General features: G+C 35.5%; 1 protein-coding gene across 5 annotated transcripts in view; it reads left to right on the top strand.

Annotated features, from left to right (window-relative positions):
- ANKRD28 (ankyrin repeat domain 28) overlaps nt 1-18,053 on the top strand; it is a 120,209-nt gene that overhangs the window by 51,937 nt on the left and 50,219 nt on the right. For all 5 annotated transcript variants that reach the window (XR_001519363.3, XM_015617637.3, XM_015617639.2 and 2 more), the window contains exon 3: nt 17,031-17,109. Coding sequence is in view for 4 of the 5 variants with exons in the window: in XM_015617637.3 (XP_015473123.1) it covers nt 17,031-17,109 (79 nt within the window). In the remaining variant the exon portion in view is untranslated. The remainder of the gene's footprint in view (nt 1-17,030; nt 17,110-18,053) is intronic.

Genomic DNA, 18,053 nt, shown 5'->3' with positions numbered 1-18,053 from the left:
AACAAGCTGTTTTTGTGAAGGATTCTCAAAATCACACAGATCCCTCACAATGCTCAAAAATGCTCACTGTTGCTATATGAAATAGTAATATTGACATATGTGACAAGGGACTTAAACATGAAGTTCCTGGATCTTACCACATACTGTGCTTTGTGAGATTAAAATAGATTTAAACTATGAAATGTTCTAAAGCTGCTTTATGTGTGAGTTAGCGTTTTTTTCCCCAACATAAAATATAATAATGGTAAGTGGAATTCCTCATACTATACCATTACAGCCATTGTTACTCTGTAGTAATCAAGGTTCTCTGTATGATTTCTGTTCTGAATTATTGATCCAGCATGGCTCTTAATTTAATGCCTTTTTTGTATAGTAAGTAACCACAAAGTAAAAATTCACCTGTGCTACTATTTTGGAAGAACAGAAAAACAAAACAAAACCATGGAACCAAATGATCCTTTGCCTGCACTCCCTAACCCACACCTATATTTGGTAGCAATGAATTGTTGCCCATAAATCCCAAATTTTGTTGGTAGGACGGACAAGGGATATGATCCTGTAGCACCAAAGTGCTGGGTACAAACAGGATGGCTAAAGTTGTGTCTGACAGTTATTTTGAGTGGTGGGGTGGCTCCATGGATGTCTGTTCCAGTAGAGATGTGGGCTTCATTCCCAATCCTAACAAATGTGGTTTTGCATAACTTCTTTGTGTTTTTTGCGTAGCAGGAGAATGCTGCTGGATGTTGTTCTAGGGTAAGACAGAAGATTAGGTTATCCTACTCTGCTAATCACTGTTTATACTGAAAGAGGAAGAAAATTGGCATTTTAGTCTAGTGACTAGTCTAGGACTCCATATACAGCATTGGGTCTGGGTACCAGGAGAATTAGATTATTGACTGTCTCAAATATACTAGTAATTTACAAATGAAAAATGAAAATTTTAGTACAGTTTAAATAACAAGAAAGGTTATGATACTATGGTTATGCTCATCAAAGCCCTAAAAGAGGTTAGTAGAAAAAATAGGTAATGGATGTATGACTTTCATCTTTATACTTCTTGTCTGAACTACTGGAGTAACAGGTGTTTTTCTGTGCACCTGAGAGTGCAGTGTAGAACAGGAAAGCCTGAATTACTTGGCTGCAGTATGGAACATTCTACAAGATTTAATGAAGTTTGATGTTCTGATCTTACAAGTGAATCCTATACCTATTTCATGCATTAAAAGAATTTTTATATAAGTTGTTCTGTGGGAAATTGTAATTGCTCTCTAATTCAGCAATTACATTGAAATATTTCTCAGTGGAAAGAACATTACATGAGGAAATGTGAGGGACTTGATTGAAAACAAATGAATGAGAAGCCATAATCTGTAATGAGATAAAAATAATCGTTAGGTATTTTCTTACCTTTATGTTCACAATCTTTCTGTAGCCAGTTACTTTACCAATTACTAATGTGATTTTTCCTGTTTGTTTTTTATAAAAGATATATATGCAGACTACAAATTTGTACTTTAATTTGTCTTATCTGTGCTTCTAGAAACTTTTCTATATTAATTGATATTCATGAAGTATTTGAGTTATGCCTTTTGTTATCAATGCCATTGTAACTTAAAGTCACTGTTAGTGTGAGAATTTGCTGGTTGGGACAACTGGAAGAACTCAAAGTTCTCAAAGCAGGTTAATATGCTCTTTAAACAGTGGTGATGTGCAGTGCCATGTTTCTGTGCTTTCCGTGAGGGTAGGACTCAGAGAGGCTGTTTTTAACAGGGAGTGGTAATAATTTTGAGAAGAGGGGAGAAGACTGACAGTTTTGCAGAGATTTGTATGGGCCAAATAAAAGCAAAAGGTATGTCCAAACAGTATTCCTTTCCACTTCAGGAATGCTGGCATTATTGATTGAGAAAAGGGGTTCATAGTGGTTTGTGATTTGGTGCACTCAGAGTATGTTTGCTGGGAAACAATTTTCCATGCCAGTTCAGCTGTAGCACCTCTTGGTTCTAGAGAAAGCTTCTGGCAATCACAGCAAAGCTACTCTCTGGTTTTTGTTCCTAAACTAGTGAGAGTAAATAGTGGTTAAAAACCAGTGTAATGTAGCAAAAGCTAAGCAGGAATCATGAGAAGTTTTTAACTCTTCAAGTTTTGTTTCTGAAGAGGTGAGAATATGGGTTTGCTAACCAGTATATTTGTCCCAGACATGCCTCACACCCAGTGCTGGAAATTATTTTGTCAGGTTCCTGCAGGCAAATCGGATGATTTACAGGAAGGACTTTTTCACTGGCAGCTGAAGTTGGCAACAAAAACTTTCACTAAAGTATTTGTTACTGTGGAGTGAGTAGCATCTTACTGTATTCCTTGGCAGGACAGACATAATGTCTGGTTTGCTCATTTGAATGCGAGGGAGGACTTAAAAAGATGCCCAGAAAATTGTAAAATATTTTGAAGAACACAATTCATTTATTTTTTTAGTTTCTATTTTAATAGGTCAGGTTATACACTTTTAGTTTCTTAGTTGTTGCCATTGCTTAAGAGTTTCAATCTGTTGTGCATTTTTCTTCTCTGAAAGTTTCAGTCACTGCTTTTTTTATTGGGTCTTTTGCTAATTTCCAAATGCAGGCAAGCTTTTAATAAAGAGACACTGCAGTTATTGTAACTTGGACACTGTAGTTATTGTAACTTGAACCATCAAGACAGACATTGTGAAAGTGTATCTGCAGTAGTACTTTGGAGGAGTGCACAGTTTAGATCTACTAAAATAAAACTTGAATTTAAGGCCTTCTTTCCAAAAATGTACTATCTTGCATCTCTAATCATAGCAAAGAAGTATTTAGTGAAAAATGCTGACTTTTGAGGTATTAATAAAGTGCATAGAAATATCTGCATGGTTTCTGCTACCTTGAGAACACTTTTTTTTCCTCTGAGATAGTTAGAATAAGGTCAAATTTAGTTTCCTATCTTTGTAATGTGTTTTTTGTAGCTGGTATATATCTTAGTATTTATAACTTCACATTATAGCAATCAAATCTAGAGGAAAAATTGTTGTAGAACTGCTTGCTAATTTGCCATACTTTTTATCTATTTAAAAATCTGTTCAACCTTGAAGCCCTTTCTTTCTTCACTAGAAAGGTTTCTGCTTATAATATGTTTTTATCTTCAGTTTAAAGTGTAGCAGATTTGGGGCAGAAAATTACAGGTATTTGTGAGTTTGAGGGACTTTTTAATACGACGAGAACATAGGATATGTTATAACTTAGAGCTTGGTGCTAGTCACTTCAATCCTTTGTTTTTCAAAATCCTTTGGATTTTCAAGCAGTAATTCCCCCTCAGTTTTCCTGCAAATAAGAACTGTATATTGAAAGAACACATACATATGTATGCCTGTATATGAATGCATGCAAGTTATAGGTAAATTTTTTTTTTTTTTAAATGGTCACTTACCTAATGTTAATAACAGTAGGCATATAATGAAATGATAGTGAGAATAGTACTGTGAAATAACTGCAGGAGGTTGAAGAGGAAATAAAACATTCCTGTATAAACAAACACTAATAAAGAGAATTCCTGCAGTAAAATAGACTGCTGAGAAACTCAGGGCAGCAGCTGCTGCCTGGCAGTCTCTGCCTGGAACCCAGTTTCAGGTGCTAGAGCAGAGAGCAAGAAATCTTATATTTCACAGGGGCTTTGAGGTGTCACAAAGCACAGGTGAACTCAGGGTGGACATAAGTCACAAAACAAGTTCTGTGTGCCTTCAGACCCCTCTACTGCTAACTTCTAATAGGAGGATTTTTATTACCCTTTTAAATAACAATAATTATACCTATCTCTTACTAAGAACTGTAAGAGATTCAGTTCTAATAAGAACTGAGAGATTTTGTAATTAGATAGGGGCATTTAAAATAGTTAATGGCTTTAATTTGGTATGTTTTCATTTTGTGCAAAGTATATGTAAATATATTTTTTAAATGCATGGCTGAGAAAAATACAGTGTATAACGTCCAAGACTGATGATAGTTCTTATCTTCTCTATTTGTTTGCCCACGTACTTAAAATAAAATACAGCTTTCTAATGGGAGCAAAATGTTTATTTCTCCTTAAACCTGTGTTTGTATTTTTGTCCGATGTGCATCTCAGTGTACTGTATTGCTTTCTGCTTCTAGATAGTCTCTGTACTAAACTTTCTAAGTGTCTTTAACCACAAACAGGAACCCCCATTTCCTGTGTGATCAGCCTGATGAAATGATGAGTCATATGAGACTCCTGCTTTATAATGTGTTCAGTTAATTGAAATTTCTTCACATCTGAAAAATGGCAAGAAGATTCTATGAAGAATTCTGGCTTTGAGGGGAGTGTTTGTGATATTGAACCAGTAGCAGGTTGTGGCTGCTCAGAACTTGAATCTTTGCATCAGCTCTTAATGTGGAGCTGAAGTGTCTTGCATGTAAGAAAGTCCAGGAATTGGTTTTTAGAAGGACATTTTGTGAATAGCACAGGCCATTGTGTGTGGTGTTGGATTAACAAGAGACAAAGCTTGTGAAACAACTTGTCACTAAGCCTGATCAGTTTTTAGTGAGGTTTTGAAGGAGGAAATGGAGTGCAGCAGTACCATATGGGAATGTCCAGGAGTTATTTTGATAAATAATTAAGTACCTTCTTAAATGCATAAAAATTCATGGTTTATATCTGAAGAGATACGAGGAAACTTTGCTGCAGGAAATTTAGGGAAGCTCTTTCTATACAAAAGCTGATTCTACTTCTAAAGGATTGTATATTTGGTTGTTTGATCCATTGATCTGAAGCCTTACTGATTCCAGAAATGGAGAACTTTGGAGACTAATTATTCCAGGAGTAGTGGAAACTTGCTGCTAGTTGTATATTGTAAACAGTAACCATTAGCTACTCAAAGATCATTTAAATTCTTCATTCAGAAGTTATTTACTGTAACTTAACTTTAAAATTAAGCATTTCCTGCTCATTAATGTGAGATGTTTTTTAAGCATGTCATCTGTAATGATTAATCAGATATCTTAGTTCCTCTGTAGTGGTTTAGAGTGAATCATGTTTTTCAGCCTCGATATAAAGTCTGTCCAAATGGTGTTGAGTTCCTCTTCTGGTGCAGAAATAGATTCAAGATGTTTTAAATACAAGTCTGTATAATTAAGCATTTTCCTTCAGAATTGAAATATTTGATGAGAGAAACTTGCCAGTCCAGAGAGGAATGATTGTTTGCTTCGTGTCAATAGCACTGTCTTTAGCCTCTGCAAATGAGGTTTTCAGATGTATCAGGTTATTACTCTTCTTAGAGTGGTACAAGCAAACCTTTAGCAGAGTTGTAGGATAATCTGACCAATATCAGCAAATTGGTACTCAGTACAGTGGTCTTATGGGCAGTAGCTCTTGAAAAGTTACCATTGCAAAGGGTAGAACTGAGAACATTGTGCTTACATAGCATGCCTCTGCCTTGGACAGGAAATGAGAATTACTCTTTAGAGACTTTAGTATGAATTAATATTAGTGTGCTACTCAGGCAAACATATCCTCCTTCTTGTCAGGCCCAGTAAGCTTGCCCAGTACTATGCTAATGTGGATTTACTGTTTGCTAAACTGGGAAAACAAGCCTGGGTTTCTGCATGGCAGTGGTTTACACTATTGGCCAAACACTGAATTTCTTTTGCAGTAATTGGGAATTTGATGGACAGCTTTTGTTTCAGTCACTGTGATTTCTTTAATGTTGAAAAATTCTCATTGGTGTAGACAGCCATGAATAATTACTTCAAATTTAAAAGTTTGACAGGTTTTTAAAGTTTCGAGGGTTTTGTGTTTTAGTCTCACATATGATTCTTAGTGATAAGGATTTTGTAGATCATGTCTAATTTGCCATTTTATTTTAGTGATTATTGCTTAAGATTGTAACCTTCAAAGCATTATTGAAGTTCTGCATTTCCTGCTGCTTTACAAAACAAGCTAGAGGCAAGGTCTTGAATAGTTAGAGCTTACTGGAGTTATTCCTGGCAGTTGCTGTGCCTGACATGCAAAGGATTGGTATTTTAGAACAGAACATCCCCTCTGAAAGAGCAGAGTGAAGAAAAAAGTTCAGTAGTCTTAATGTGCATTAGCTTCCAACATAGACACAGTCCTTAAAAAGGGCATGGCTGGGAAAAGCAAGATAGGATTTGAATTTACTGATTATTTGTAGTCGTTTTCTGGATGAAAATCCTTTATGCATATGCAACATGCTTTTGAACAGACAATTTTCTCCACTATGCAAGTTGTTGAATCTATCTTATTATGGGATATCCAATATGCTATCAGTAAACATAATTTCCTTTGTCCAGTTTGGTCCTTGTACACAAGCTCTACGAGAGGTAGATGCATCTTTTAAGGTCCTTAAATCTTCTTTAATAAAAGATGGATGTACATCAAAAACGGTGAAAAGAAAGTGTTTCTCATTTGTTTGCTGCATGATGTAGGAAGGGCTGTCCCGTAAATACTCAAGGAGGAGGTCTTTAGTCTATTGTCAGTAAGACCTGGAAACGCTCATACTGGTGTCAGGTGTCAGGACAAAGGAACTGGAAGGTCATTGCAATGAGTTCTTGCTGAAGAGTGTGCTCCAGAAGTTCAGATACAATGTCTTGATTATGAAGTTTGAGGGGGTATTTTCTCAGGCTTATGATACCAGCCTGTACCTTTCTGTTTCCAAAACCAGTGGAATTCTGTTCTTTCCAATCTTTTAAAGTCCTACTTTATTATTATCATCCTTCCTGATAATTAATTTAATTTCTGTTTGAATTTGCAGTAAATAGTAGTTACATACATATGTATATGTGTAATTATGGTAACTTATAAATAAATTACATGATGCTGACTTGCTGTCTCAAAGGAGTGCAAATATCTTGCCTTGCAAGCTTTTCCTATAATGATAGTTATCTTCTAAGCTTTTCCCATGTCCACTTAGCCTAAGAAATAGTGCACAGAAGATACTTTGATCCTAAGGTAGCCAGCACGTTTAGATGAGGTCTTATCCTCACTAGATTTTCTTTTTGATCAGTGTGGGGACTTTTCATTTTCCATTGTAGACTGTTGTTGGAAGGGAGTTTTTTACTCTCATTTTTTACTAGTGTTTTTCAGAGTAGATGTGTTCTGCAGGATTTTTCTTGCCTACAGCAATTAGCCTTTGAATTAGCATAGATTGTGTTGTATACTGTTTGGAGTTCAGAATGGTGCAAAAGTCTCTTGAAAGGAGGGGTTTACATATTCCAGCTAGATGACTTGACTTCATGAAGCTGTTCAACATAACATACACCAGGAAAATGTTTTGGTTTGATCCAAGAAAAGGTGCTAACATTAAACATGCAACCTGAAAAGCACATCTTTTCCTGTCAGCAAGACAGTGCTGTTAGTGGGACAAATAATGTTTCACATTGGTGGTTGTCATTTGAGCACTTGCCTTTGCAATGAAAAGGGCAGAAACACCAGCTTTTCTGAACAAAAGTGTCAGTGGCCCAAACATAATGTGCTGGATTTAAACTGTGGTGGTGATGTGCATACCTTACCTAGTGTGGTGTGTGATCTTTCACTGGAGCATAAACAGAGCCTGTATTGTACTGTTTTCTCTCTTGGCATATTTTCTTATTTGTGCCCTCAAATATTACAGATGATGACACTGGAAGACGAGGCAGTGCCCCTATTCCAGCCCACTCTGTGAGCACAGGCTGGGTTACATAATGTGCTCCACAGCACTGTACTCTCATTATGGAAAATCCATTGTTTTTTCATAGTGCTTTTTTTGCTGGTTTGGTTTTTTTTGGTTTTTTTTTTTTTTTTTTTTTTTTTTAAGAAATAGTTTCAGAATTATTTATCATTTTTCTTACCAGCAGCCTCATTCTGTTTAAAAGCTGGGGTTTTCTTCTGGCATGCCTACCAGGTAAATGTTTAGAAATCATATAACTGGCATTTGGGAAGGATAAAGCTTAGGGCAGGTATTTTCAATGATAGATTATTGGTTTGGGGGAGTCTGTGTTTGATTTTTTAGGTGGTTGTTTTTGTTGGGGTTTTGTGTGGTTCTTTTTTTTAGTACAGCAGAGTTCTGAATGCTCTTAGAGGTTAATGGATGGGTATTTTTTAATTTTAGTGATTTTTATTTTTTTTTTGCTTTCTCCCCCACAGGGATCTAGCATGCTAATCAATTGTATTGGCCCTAAAAGTTGACCTTTTTTTAATTTTTTTTTTTTTTTTAATTTTTATTTTATTTCTGAGTTAAAGGAAGGAAAATATGTCCAAAATGCCTCACTGCACTTTGCTCTTAGCAAAGGGTGCAGAATAGCTCTTTATTCATTCTATGTATTGGGCAAGAATTCAGTAACCTTTATTAGTGATAAACGGGCGCAGTTCTTGATGTTGGAACTTTTCTGTGAAAGGGAGCAGCAGCTTGCAAAACCTGCTTACTTATTCAGGTCCTTATCCAGTATCCAAATGAATGCTTGAGTTTGCTCACAAGAAATTCTGGCCTTTCTAATTAAGCCAGAAACCTTTATGTGTTGTGTAAAAGTGTCTATGTACCATGTAAAAATGTAGAAACACGTAAAAACCTGGAATTAGCTTTTCTTACAAGCTGTGCTTGTTCCATAGACAACTTCTAAAACCTGAGTAGCAGAATTATGATAGCAATATTACAAAACCTGCATGGAACACCAAGGTTAACGGGTATGAGAAAATGTGCTATTTCCAAAAAATACTCTGACTCAGTACTTTCAAAACAGAATAATTGAAGATAAATGAGTTTTGAGCTGAATTTCTTGGAAGTAGAAAAATACAGAGATGTTTAGTTGTTTCAAAATCTGCTTCTTTAAATACTTGACAGCAAGTCAAAAAGTCTTCCAGTTGTAGACCTCTTTAGTTGAGACAAATAAGGATGCAGTGTCTAGCAGAACACCTCAAGCACTCCTGTTCCCATATGTGAGCAAGACATGCTCAAGTACTGAATGTAACTTTATAAACATCTTAATTACATTAAAATAGCTTGGTTTTTTTTACTGTACATAGTTAAATGAGAATGTTTTAATCTCATGTTCAGAATGAGACATTAGCTGGCTGTAAGGTCCAGCAATCATAATTTTAGATGGGGTTTGAAGCTTCATAGCTGTTCCTTGCTCTAAATGTGACTTCCTTTCTTTTGCTTGTCAGGGCTTCAAACACTTACACCTGAATGATGTTTTGTACCTAATTGTTGTGATGTGAGACAGCATCTGAAGTTAACTCTTTTATTGAAATAGCTGGAATGGTGTTATTTAACAAGATAAATTGTTCTGAGCATGCAGTTTCTTTTTTCCTAATTTTTTTCTTTTAGTGTAGTATCAATTTATATTTCTCACTTCTCTGAGTTTCTATGGACTTAAAGTTTGGGATTCAGTAAAGGTTGAGCCATCAAATTTTCTCCTGTCCTCTTCCTATCAAGTTGTTCTACTCCATGCCAAAGTTAAAGACTAGATTGTCTTTTACACAAGAGTAATTTGGCATCTGATGTTTTTTGTACAAGTTTTATAAAAAGTATTTCCTGGTGTTATTTAAAAAAATACTAGAAAGATACAAATGAGCTATCTTACTTGTTTCTAAAAAGGAATTTTTAATAAGAAGTGGTTGAATGTAATTGAATGTTCCAATATAATGTCACTATCATTCATACATACGTACGTACGTACGTATATATGTATATAATGCATATAAAATTACGGTGTTTTTCTGTGCAAACTTAATTTTAAGTTATTCCCACCAGACTGGTTAATTTCTAAAAAGCTTGAACACTAAAAACAAATCTTCAGTGTGCTTTTTGTTTATAGGTTTTCATATTGTGTATGAACTGTAGGCAGTGGTTCAGTAAAGATAGAGATTTTATCCATTTTAGGTTTATTATTTTATTTGAGTCATTAGCTGAATGGGAAGTAAATTATTTTCCAGGGATTTTAGTGCTGTTCTGTGAACTTGAGCTGAAATTCAGTCACAAAAATTCCATTTTAAAAACACCCAGTGATATCATGCTAAATGAGGATGCTTTTGGAACTGCCAAGTATGCCCGTACAGCAAAGCCATGCAATGTGAATTCTTCCTTACCTCCTTCTTGGTGGGGATTCTCATTCATGTGCATGCAATGTGGAATGGTGTGCAAACAGATAATGTCATTATGCTCTTCTCTAGATAAAGGTAAAACTCAAATGTTTGACTTTTTACTGTAAAATTTGAAATATTCCCCAGGTTTCATGTCAGGAAAGAAATTTGCTTACCTGGGATGTTCCAATGATGAGAAAATGAAAGGACAGTCTGGTTTTGAAATGCATTCTATTTGGTCACTTGGTCATTGTTTTTATAGACTCTAAAACTCCAGTCTGGCATAAGTGATACTTTCCCCATGCCCCTTTTAGGTTTTCACCGTGACAGGTAACTTATTATCCAGGAGAAGGAGGTTTCCAGACCAAGGTTAACTGTGTTGCTCTAATTCATTCATTTCTCATGGTGGAAATGTGAATGTATCTTGATAGTTTTTACAGCCAAACTTCTTAGCCAATTATTACCACCCATAAGTAATGAAATCAGAATAGATTAGACCTTTTCATTGCTGTAGTTTTTAATGCCACTCAGCATGGGTTTCCCTCTTTTGCTCGTTCCGTTCACCCAAACTCAAGTTAAACTTCTGTCTTGTTTCTGAAATATGCCCATATGCAAGATCTGACCCTTTGCAGTTGCTGAGGGATTTTGATGTTTGGAAAATCAGATTTTGGATTGGAAAGTTAGTGTCTCCTTTACAATTATATGCCTTCTAGTAATTTCTTCTAACATTCTACAAGTATGGTGCTTCATGGTTGTTTTGTGAGTCAGTGTAGATCTATTCAAAATTGTCTTAACATGGGATTTTACTTTTAATTATTGTTCCTTGTGACAGTTTAGAAAACTGAGCCTGTGCTCTGGAGGAATGCAGGTGTTTAGAATGACTTATGTTCAGGTAAACTCTTGGTTTGTCTTAAAATGGTGCTCTGGTGACATTTTTCCAGGCTACTTTGTTGTTCTTTTCTGACGTATCTTTTATTGTAGTCTACAGCTGCTGTCCAGGTTTTTTAAGGCCTCCACAAACTCACAGTGCCACAAATGGTAGTCATGAATTAATGAATTTGTGTTTTATTCCATGGTGTGCCAGTTTATATTATTATTGTTATCATTATTATCAGCTAGAAACAAGTAAAGAGCATGCACTATTAAGCTGCTACTGAAGATCTTAACTAGAAGCAGCAGTGGGGTTTGGCAGATTATGGCTGATGTGACCCTTGTTGCTAAAACCACTTCTTTTCTTCTACAAGATAAGGTCCTTCAAGTCAATGGTCACTCTGTCTTAATGAGCAAGAGGGCAAAGATTCCTCCCTAGTTTTTTGTGTTTGTTTGGAGGTCTAGATTTGCTCTGCCCTCCTTAATAGATGGTGTGAAGAGGACATGTCCTTTATGAGTAGTGATAAGGTCTTACTAGTGAAAGTTTAATACTGGGCTTTCAAAAATGTTTCTTGCAGAGGCAGTGCAAGTGTTCATACAAAGAGAAATGTGACAATTAGTTCAAGAAATTAATGCAGCCAGTATGACAAATCTAATAATTTCAACTAAAATGTACCTATTTCATGCCTTCAAAGGATACTTTATGGTTAGCCATGTAATATGTATTGTTTTTATGGTTACTGTCGTGCTTTCTTCATATTTTAAGCATGCAGGAAACCATTTGTGTAACATTAGCTTGCTCTCTATATTGGATATACATCTTAATTTGTGAAGAAAATAGAGGTTTGCTTCCAAAATGTATGTCAAATGAAATTACTTAGAAATTTGTTCATTTTTGGCAATGCAAAGTTCTGAGAATTGACTTAAAAGTACAAGAAAAAATCCAAAGAAATAGCAGATGAATTGAAGTTAAGGTAGAGTAGGGATGCAGTATTGATTTCTCATGTATTTACAAGTCTTGAAAGACTATTACTTAATATTTTTCTTCTAGTTTCAATTCACTAATTTTCAAATGCTAGCTGTGTTTTTAAGACACAGTTGTGATTGAACATATTTTGGAAGAGTTGGTCCTCATCTCTGGAATCAAATACCTAAAGTAAACTTCTAAGAAGTTTAAAGTTGGAATGTAAAGGCCAAATATCTACATGAGTTCTTTACTTTTTATATAGGTACAAAAAATTTAGTTAGAGTTATTCCACCAGAGGAAATTATTATTTTAAAAACTGTAGCAAAATTTGTAACTGAAATTTGTTGTTCTCTTGACTCTCAGGAGCAGCACTGGGACTTCCCACTGTGATACTGGACACTATCAAAGGACTGGAAATACTTTGTAATCATTTTTTAGACATTTTCCAGGGAACTTAGGAGTTACACATCATCCTTGTTGAAAAGTCTCTCTAAACTAACTGAAAAATACACCAATAGTTATATTTAAACCCAGTTTCACTTAATAGGAATGTTTGTTAAAGCTACTGCAGAGTATGCTGGAATTGAAACCTGTTCAAGATTTGTGATTGTGTATTTAGGGTTGATTTCTACCAGGAACAGATGGCACTAGAAGCAGACAGATGACAAGTCATACAGCACAAAACACCTATTAAATGATACTTTGTAAGCATGATTGTGAAATAATGAGAGTATATAAAGTGTTTTTGCAGAATTTGGTTTTGAAGAGCAGATAGCTAAAGAGGACATTTTATGAAGGGAGAAGTTGCATTCAGGCTATTTTAAAAAATGCTTTAATTGAAAGATTCCAGATCAGTGGATGTTGAACTATTTGAAGGGCAAATTGAAGTTATATTCTAATGTACTCTTGGGGGAGTCCCAGGCTGGTTATGGCAATCTTACTAGATATGCATGGGATGAGAGCTTTGCCTTTCAGGCATCTAGCTCCTTAAAACTCACTGTAGTTTTATGTGGTTATTCTAAATCAATTACTGAGATAGAACCCAAACCAAGAATAAATTGTTTCATCTCAAAGAGCACTTACTCAAGGGATACTTTAAAAAGAGGTAGGTTTGAAACCTGCATCTTTAAATTAGCATTGATTTGTCCATTGCCAAAGTTTTGATCCGTGAAATAAGCAATGAAGCAATTAAAGCTTCTGGGCTAGGTCAAAAGAAACAAAGGTGACATTGCCATTGTTCTAGGTTAGAGTTTCTGAAGAAGCTCACAGTGCCACTACCCATGTTGCTTCTTTTCAAATTTAGTTTTGGCAGGGTCATAAGGCCTTCTATGCATTTCTCATGTTGCCATCTTATGCAAACTCCTGTGTAGATGAAATGCTTGGGAAACTTGATAAATGGAAGTACTGGGAATGGCAGAATTATACATTTTTCATGTAATGCAACCCAAAGACACATAAAGATATGATGCTGGGGCTTTTGTGATGCAGAACTACCATTCTGAAATTCCTTAAGAACTGAGCCCATTTATTGCTTATTAGTTTAATGATAGTACTGAGAAATATCTGGAATTAAACTTGAGAGTTTCTTATTGGGAATATAAATTCCTTTGTTGTTTCCACTGGAAACAAGTTTTAAAAAGTTGAAAGACATCTTTCAACTATGGAAAACCTGCTTAATACAATCAGTGTGATCTGTGTCCTTACTACCATTACAGCTGATTTACAGTTGTAATAGTTCCATTTACCTTGCAGATTTTTGAATTGGAAAGTGAAGGTGCCCCAACTCTTGGTTTTCTGTGTCATCAAATACTGCTGCAATGCTGCAGTACTTGGAATTAAATAGTACCAACAGTGTTAGATTTTACATTCTGTATGGCAGGGACTGTTATGGACAAAATCCCTTCTCTAGTGAAATTTTTCTTTTAGTGTCATTTAAATTTATGAAATTAAAGGAAGAATATTAGGGCCAGTATTTATATTAGTATGACAATACCAGGGCTGCAAGCTTCCAAATTTCCTTGTTAAGGCTGAAAGCTTTCTCAGTGTTGTTTAAAGTAGTCCTTTTTACGCAGTAGTTTGTATTTGCAGATGAAATTTGTTCATCAGATGATTACTTTTTAAATAAAAAGTAGTTGATTTATTCAGCAGTACTTTAGTAGAACATAAAATACAGAATTGTCTTTAATTTTATTCAGATTTCATTTATTAAAATTCATTCATTAAATGTAAGTCTTCAAATGGAGCAAAATGAGAATTTTCCTTTAGTGGAAGTAAAAACTACTTCATGAGAGGTTGCTGAATGCAGCATTTCTGCTTTTTTTTAACAGGTTCTGAAAACCGGGTTTTTAAATGCTAAACAAAAAACTGTTGCACAGAGATGTTAAATTAAAGAAAACAAAAAAGGTTTGGAAGCATCAAAAAAATGCCAGCTGTGAAACTAGAGGGGAAAGGCCAGAGCTTCTGTCAAAGCACCCTCAGCATGTAGAATATTTGTGGTCTGTAGATACCCTGGGGCTTGGGATTGTTGAAATTCCAATCTCTGGAGCTGACCCAGAATGTGACACACCCTGAGTGTCCCAGCAGTGCTTCCCTGGTGCTGTGGAGAGCAGGGACATCTCCAACCTCCTGCCTAGGTATGCTCCCAGTTTGTGCTCTCTGCTGCAGAACTGGGAGTTGGGCTTTGAGTGTTTTCAATTTGTCAGCTTAAGAGCAGCAAAACTGAAATATTTGCATGGCTGCAAACTTGCAGGTTGGAAATGAGTGATGGAGTGGAAATGTTGCTTGTCTTTAAGGTGTTTTTATGTTTGGTGGTTTCAGGCTGGGTTTTCATTAATAGAGATTGAATTGTTTTGAGAAGTATGTCTGAAATTCATCAGAAGTTTGGACCATGGATGTTTCAGGAAAATGTGTTTGTGGCTTAGTGATTAGTGTATTGCTAGATAAACACTTCCCTTCTGTCCACCATTTTATTGGAAGATTTCTGATTCCTTCTGTCACATTGGTTAGTGGTCTGACTTCTGTCACTGAGACGTTAAAACCCCAAAACAAGACAAAGTCACCAACAACACAAGTGTGATGAACATTTTTATAATAATGAGTTTCACCCTTTGAGTGGGAAAAGCAGTTTTTCTCATGTTCCTGTGTAAATGCTGTGTCCACAGAAGAATGTGCTCATGGGCCATCTTATTTTCTGTAATTCTATGATGAAATTACAGGCAGTATGCTGTCATAGTGATTCTTATATGTTCCCTAATCTCTAGTTTATAGGCTCTTTTGCATTATCAAAAAGGCTTCAATGCTAGCTACCTATAGGAGCTCTGTTCTCCATACTGGAGGAATGAAAAGAGATTTTCATTGCTGGCTGGTCTTTACTGTCTTTCAGCTGGGGAAGTAAGTTTATTACTTGAATTGCTTTTCTTTTCTCTTTGTGCTTCTAGTATTTTCCCTTTCCTTTTTGTTTTGTTTGGGGGGTGGGGGGGTTGCTTTGTTTTGTTTTGTTTTGGTTTTGTTTTTTGGGGGGAGCGGTGCTTGGTTTTTTTCTCTTCTTTTTTAAAGGTTTTTTTTGTGGTGTTTTTTTTCCAAATAGCAAGTCCTTAGTGGCAGGGGCCTGTCTTTTTTTATCCTAGATGTATAAGCTGCATTTGAGGCATCTTGGCAAGAAATTAGCGAGGTACTATGTGGTGTAAGTGATAAGTGTAGCATTGACTCCTTAGGGTTCATCAGTGTCAGGTTTGCACTGCTCAATTTGGAATTTCTTGCGTGTAATTCAGAAATTTTGTTAGGAAACATTGCTAATGTGGTGAACTGTGTAGCTTTGACTTTTTTCTGAGCAGGGATTATGCAGAGAGTAGGTGATTTTTTTTAGAGGGTGTAGTTTGAATGCTCTGAATTCTGAAGTTGTCTTTTATGTTTCAGAAGAACTTCTTAGGTCTCGGCTCCAGTTTTGCTTTAAGATCTTTCCTACCATGAATTCTAATTTTATTCTTACGTGATCGTGGCTCTCAAGTCAGGATTCACTAAATAAGATTATTCTAGCAAGGGAGAAGCATGCTTTTTACAATAAAATGTCAATAAAAAATGTGTGTTAATTTTATGATAGTCGTGACACTACAGTTGAATTAATAGAAATGTCTTGCCATTTAAAATTTCTTGCTGCATATAATCTTGATCCCTCAGCCCCAGTGTATTTGAAACTCTTCTAAAAGGATCTAGATATTCAAGCAGAGCTCAGGCCAGAACCAGGCTGCTGACAGATAATCTGTCTCTTTTCTGATTTCTCACCAGCCTTCCTTCAGAGAGCAAACTGGTTGGTTCTTGTTCATTTTCATCATTCACTGTGATGTGATCTTATTTTCTGATTAAGCTATAAACTGGTGCAGGGAAATTGACACCAATCCTGAAATAGTTACGAGATATTTTGTGTTAACAGTTCAAAATAAAATCTTCATTGGTATATATTGTGCATGAATAAATAAGATCTCCTATGGGTACCTTAAGAAGAACCTTAGATTACCTTGAACTAATTAAAAGTACTGGGTATTACTTGCAGAGTGGGTTTTTGCAAAATAAATTTTACCTCTGTCTTCCCTTTGCTTATTTACAGTAAACGAAACAGTTGAAACTGGATTCCACTATTTTTGCCCTTACATACACCAGCTTCTTTTCTGTTTTCTGTTAAAATAATAACTTCTGAAATTGCTTTAAACTTCACAAAGAAAATGTTTCTCACTAATTGTTGCATATGACAATAGCACATTGTTTTTAATTCTGTAGGACAGACTGGAGTTATTGTCTCTGGAGACAAGTGAATGGTGACTTTTAATGGTGGTGGTGGCTTAATCTAAAGATGTGATGAGCATCCTGTGTGTGTGAGGTGGTTGACTATGTAGGTGCTAAGAGCTCCTTATGGAGAATCGTGCTTGTCTTAGTAAATGTGACTGATGTCTTAAGAGTAATTATGGGGTTTTTAAATACATAATGTATAATATTTGAAAGATGAACTTTTATGCAGTGTTCTTTCATAACATACAAAATGCTAAACCATACTTTTTTTTTTTTATTTTAAATAAAACCTTTTTTCCCCCTCTTATCACAGGATAATGAGAAAAGGACCCCTTTACATGCTGCTGCCTATCTGGGAGATGCAGAAATTATTGAACTACTTATTTTATCTGGTATGTTCTGATCCTATTAATGGAAAACATATAACTCTATGCACATCCAAAGAAGTATTTATGTGTATCTTAGTCTATGTAGCTTTTATTGAGATATTTAATGTACTAGAAACTAAAGATGCTTGTACTGAAATTTTAGTTTCCAGACTTATTAGTGTTACAATAATGTGTAGTTCTGTAGTTCTGCTCTAAAATATTTTCTTGTCTAAAGCTTTCTTGGTTATAGCTATTTTTGTTTGTAGCTTGATCAGCTTTCAATAGTTCAAAAGTAGTTTAAAGAAGAAACAGTGCATAAGTGTATATAAGGCAGGTGTTAGCAGCATTGCTTTCATTCTGAAATGGCCTTCAGAAAAGCAATTACGTTTGAACATAAAGATGCCATCCTGAGTTGGTTGTATTAAATATCTCTGCCTGATGGCTTAAATGCACAGAATATAATTAGAACCAGCTGAAAATGTTAAAATATCTCTTTTTTTTTCCCCCCCCTATTTATTTGTACTAAGAAAAAAATCCAAGGTCTGTAAAACAGTATACTTTGGGTTGATTTGTTGTTTTTTTTAAAAAAAGGTAGAAAACTTAAGAACCTAAACCAAAAACCTAAAGAACATCATGACTGAAGGACTGAATTGACTGTCTTTGATCTTGGAGAGACATACCCATCAAGCAGCTTGAGGCTGAATTCATAATACAGAGCTTCAAGCTTACATAGAAAGTTGAAAACTTGTAGCAGCCCCACAGACGTACTTTAATCTTCAGTCTGCTGAATTGCACAGGTTACCTGTGCAAAACTGGCTACTTCCACCACCCCCACCTCCCATCAACCCTTTACAACAAATTTTGCTTTAAGGAATTGCCACTTCAGGAGTATAGGAGTCACTTTCAGTCACTTCAACTGAATTTGCTAGGCATAATTTAATTTGTTATAATTTTAGTATGATGTAACA

The sequence above is a fragment of the Parus major genome, chromosome 2 (genome assembly GCF_001522545.3).
Source record: "Parus major isolate Abel chromosome 2, Parus_major1.1, whole genome shotgun sequence".
Classification (NCBI taxonomy): Eukaryota; Metazoa; Chordata; class Aves; order Passeriformes; family Paridae; genus Parus; species Parus major.
Note: the sequence above shows the minus strand (reverse complement) of the source record. Positions and strands in the feature narration are given on the sequence as shown.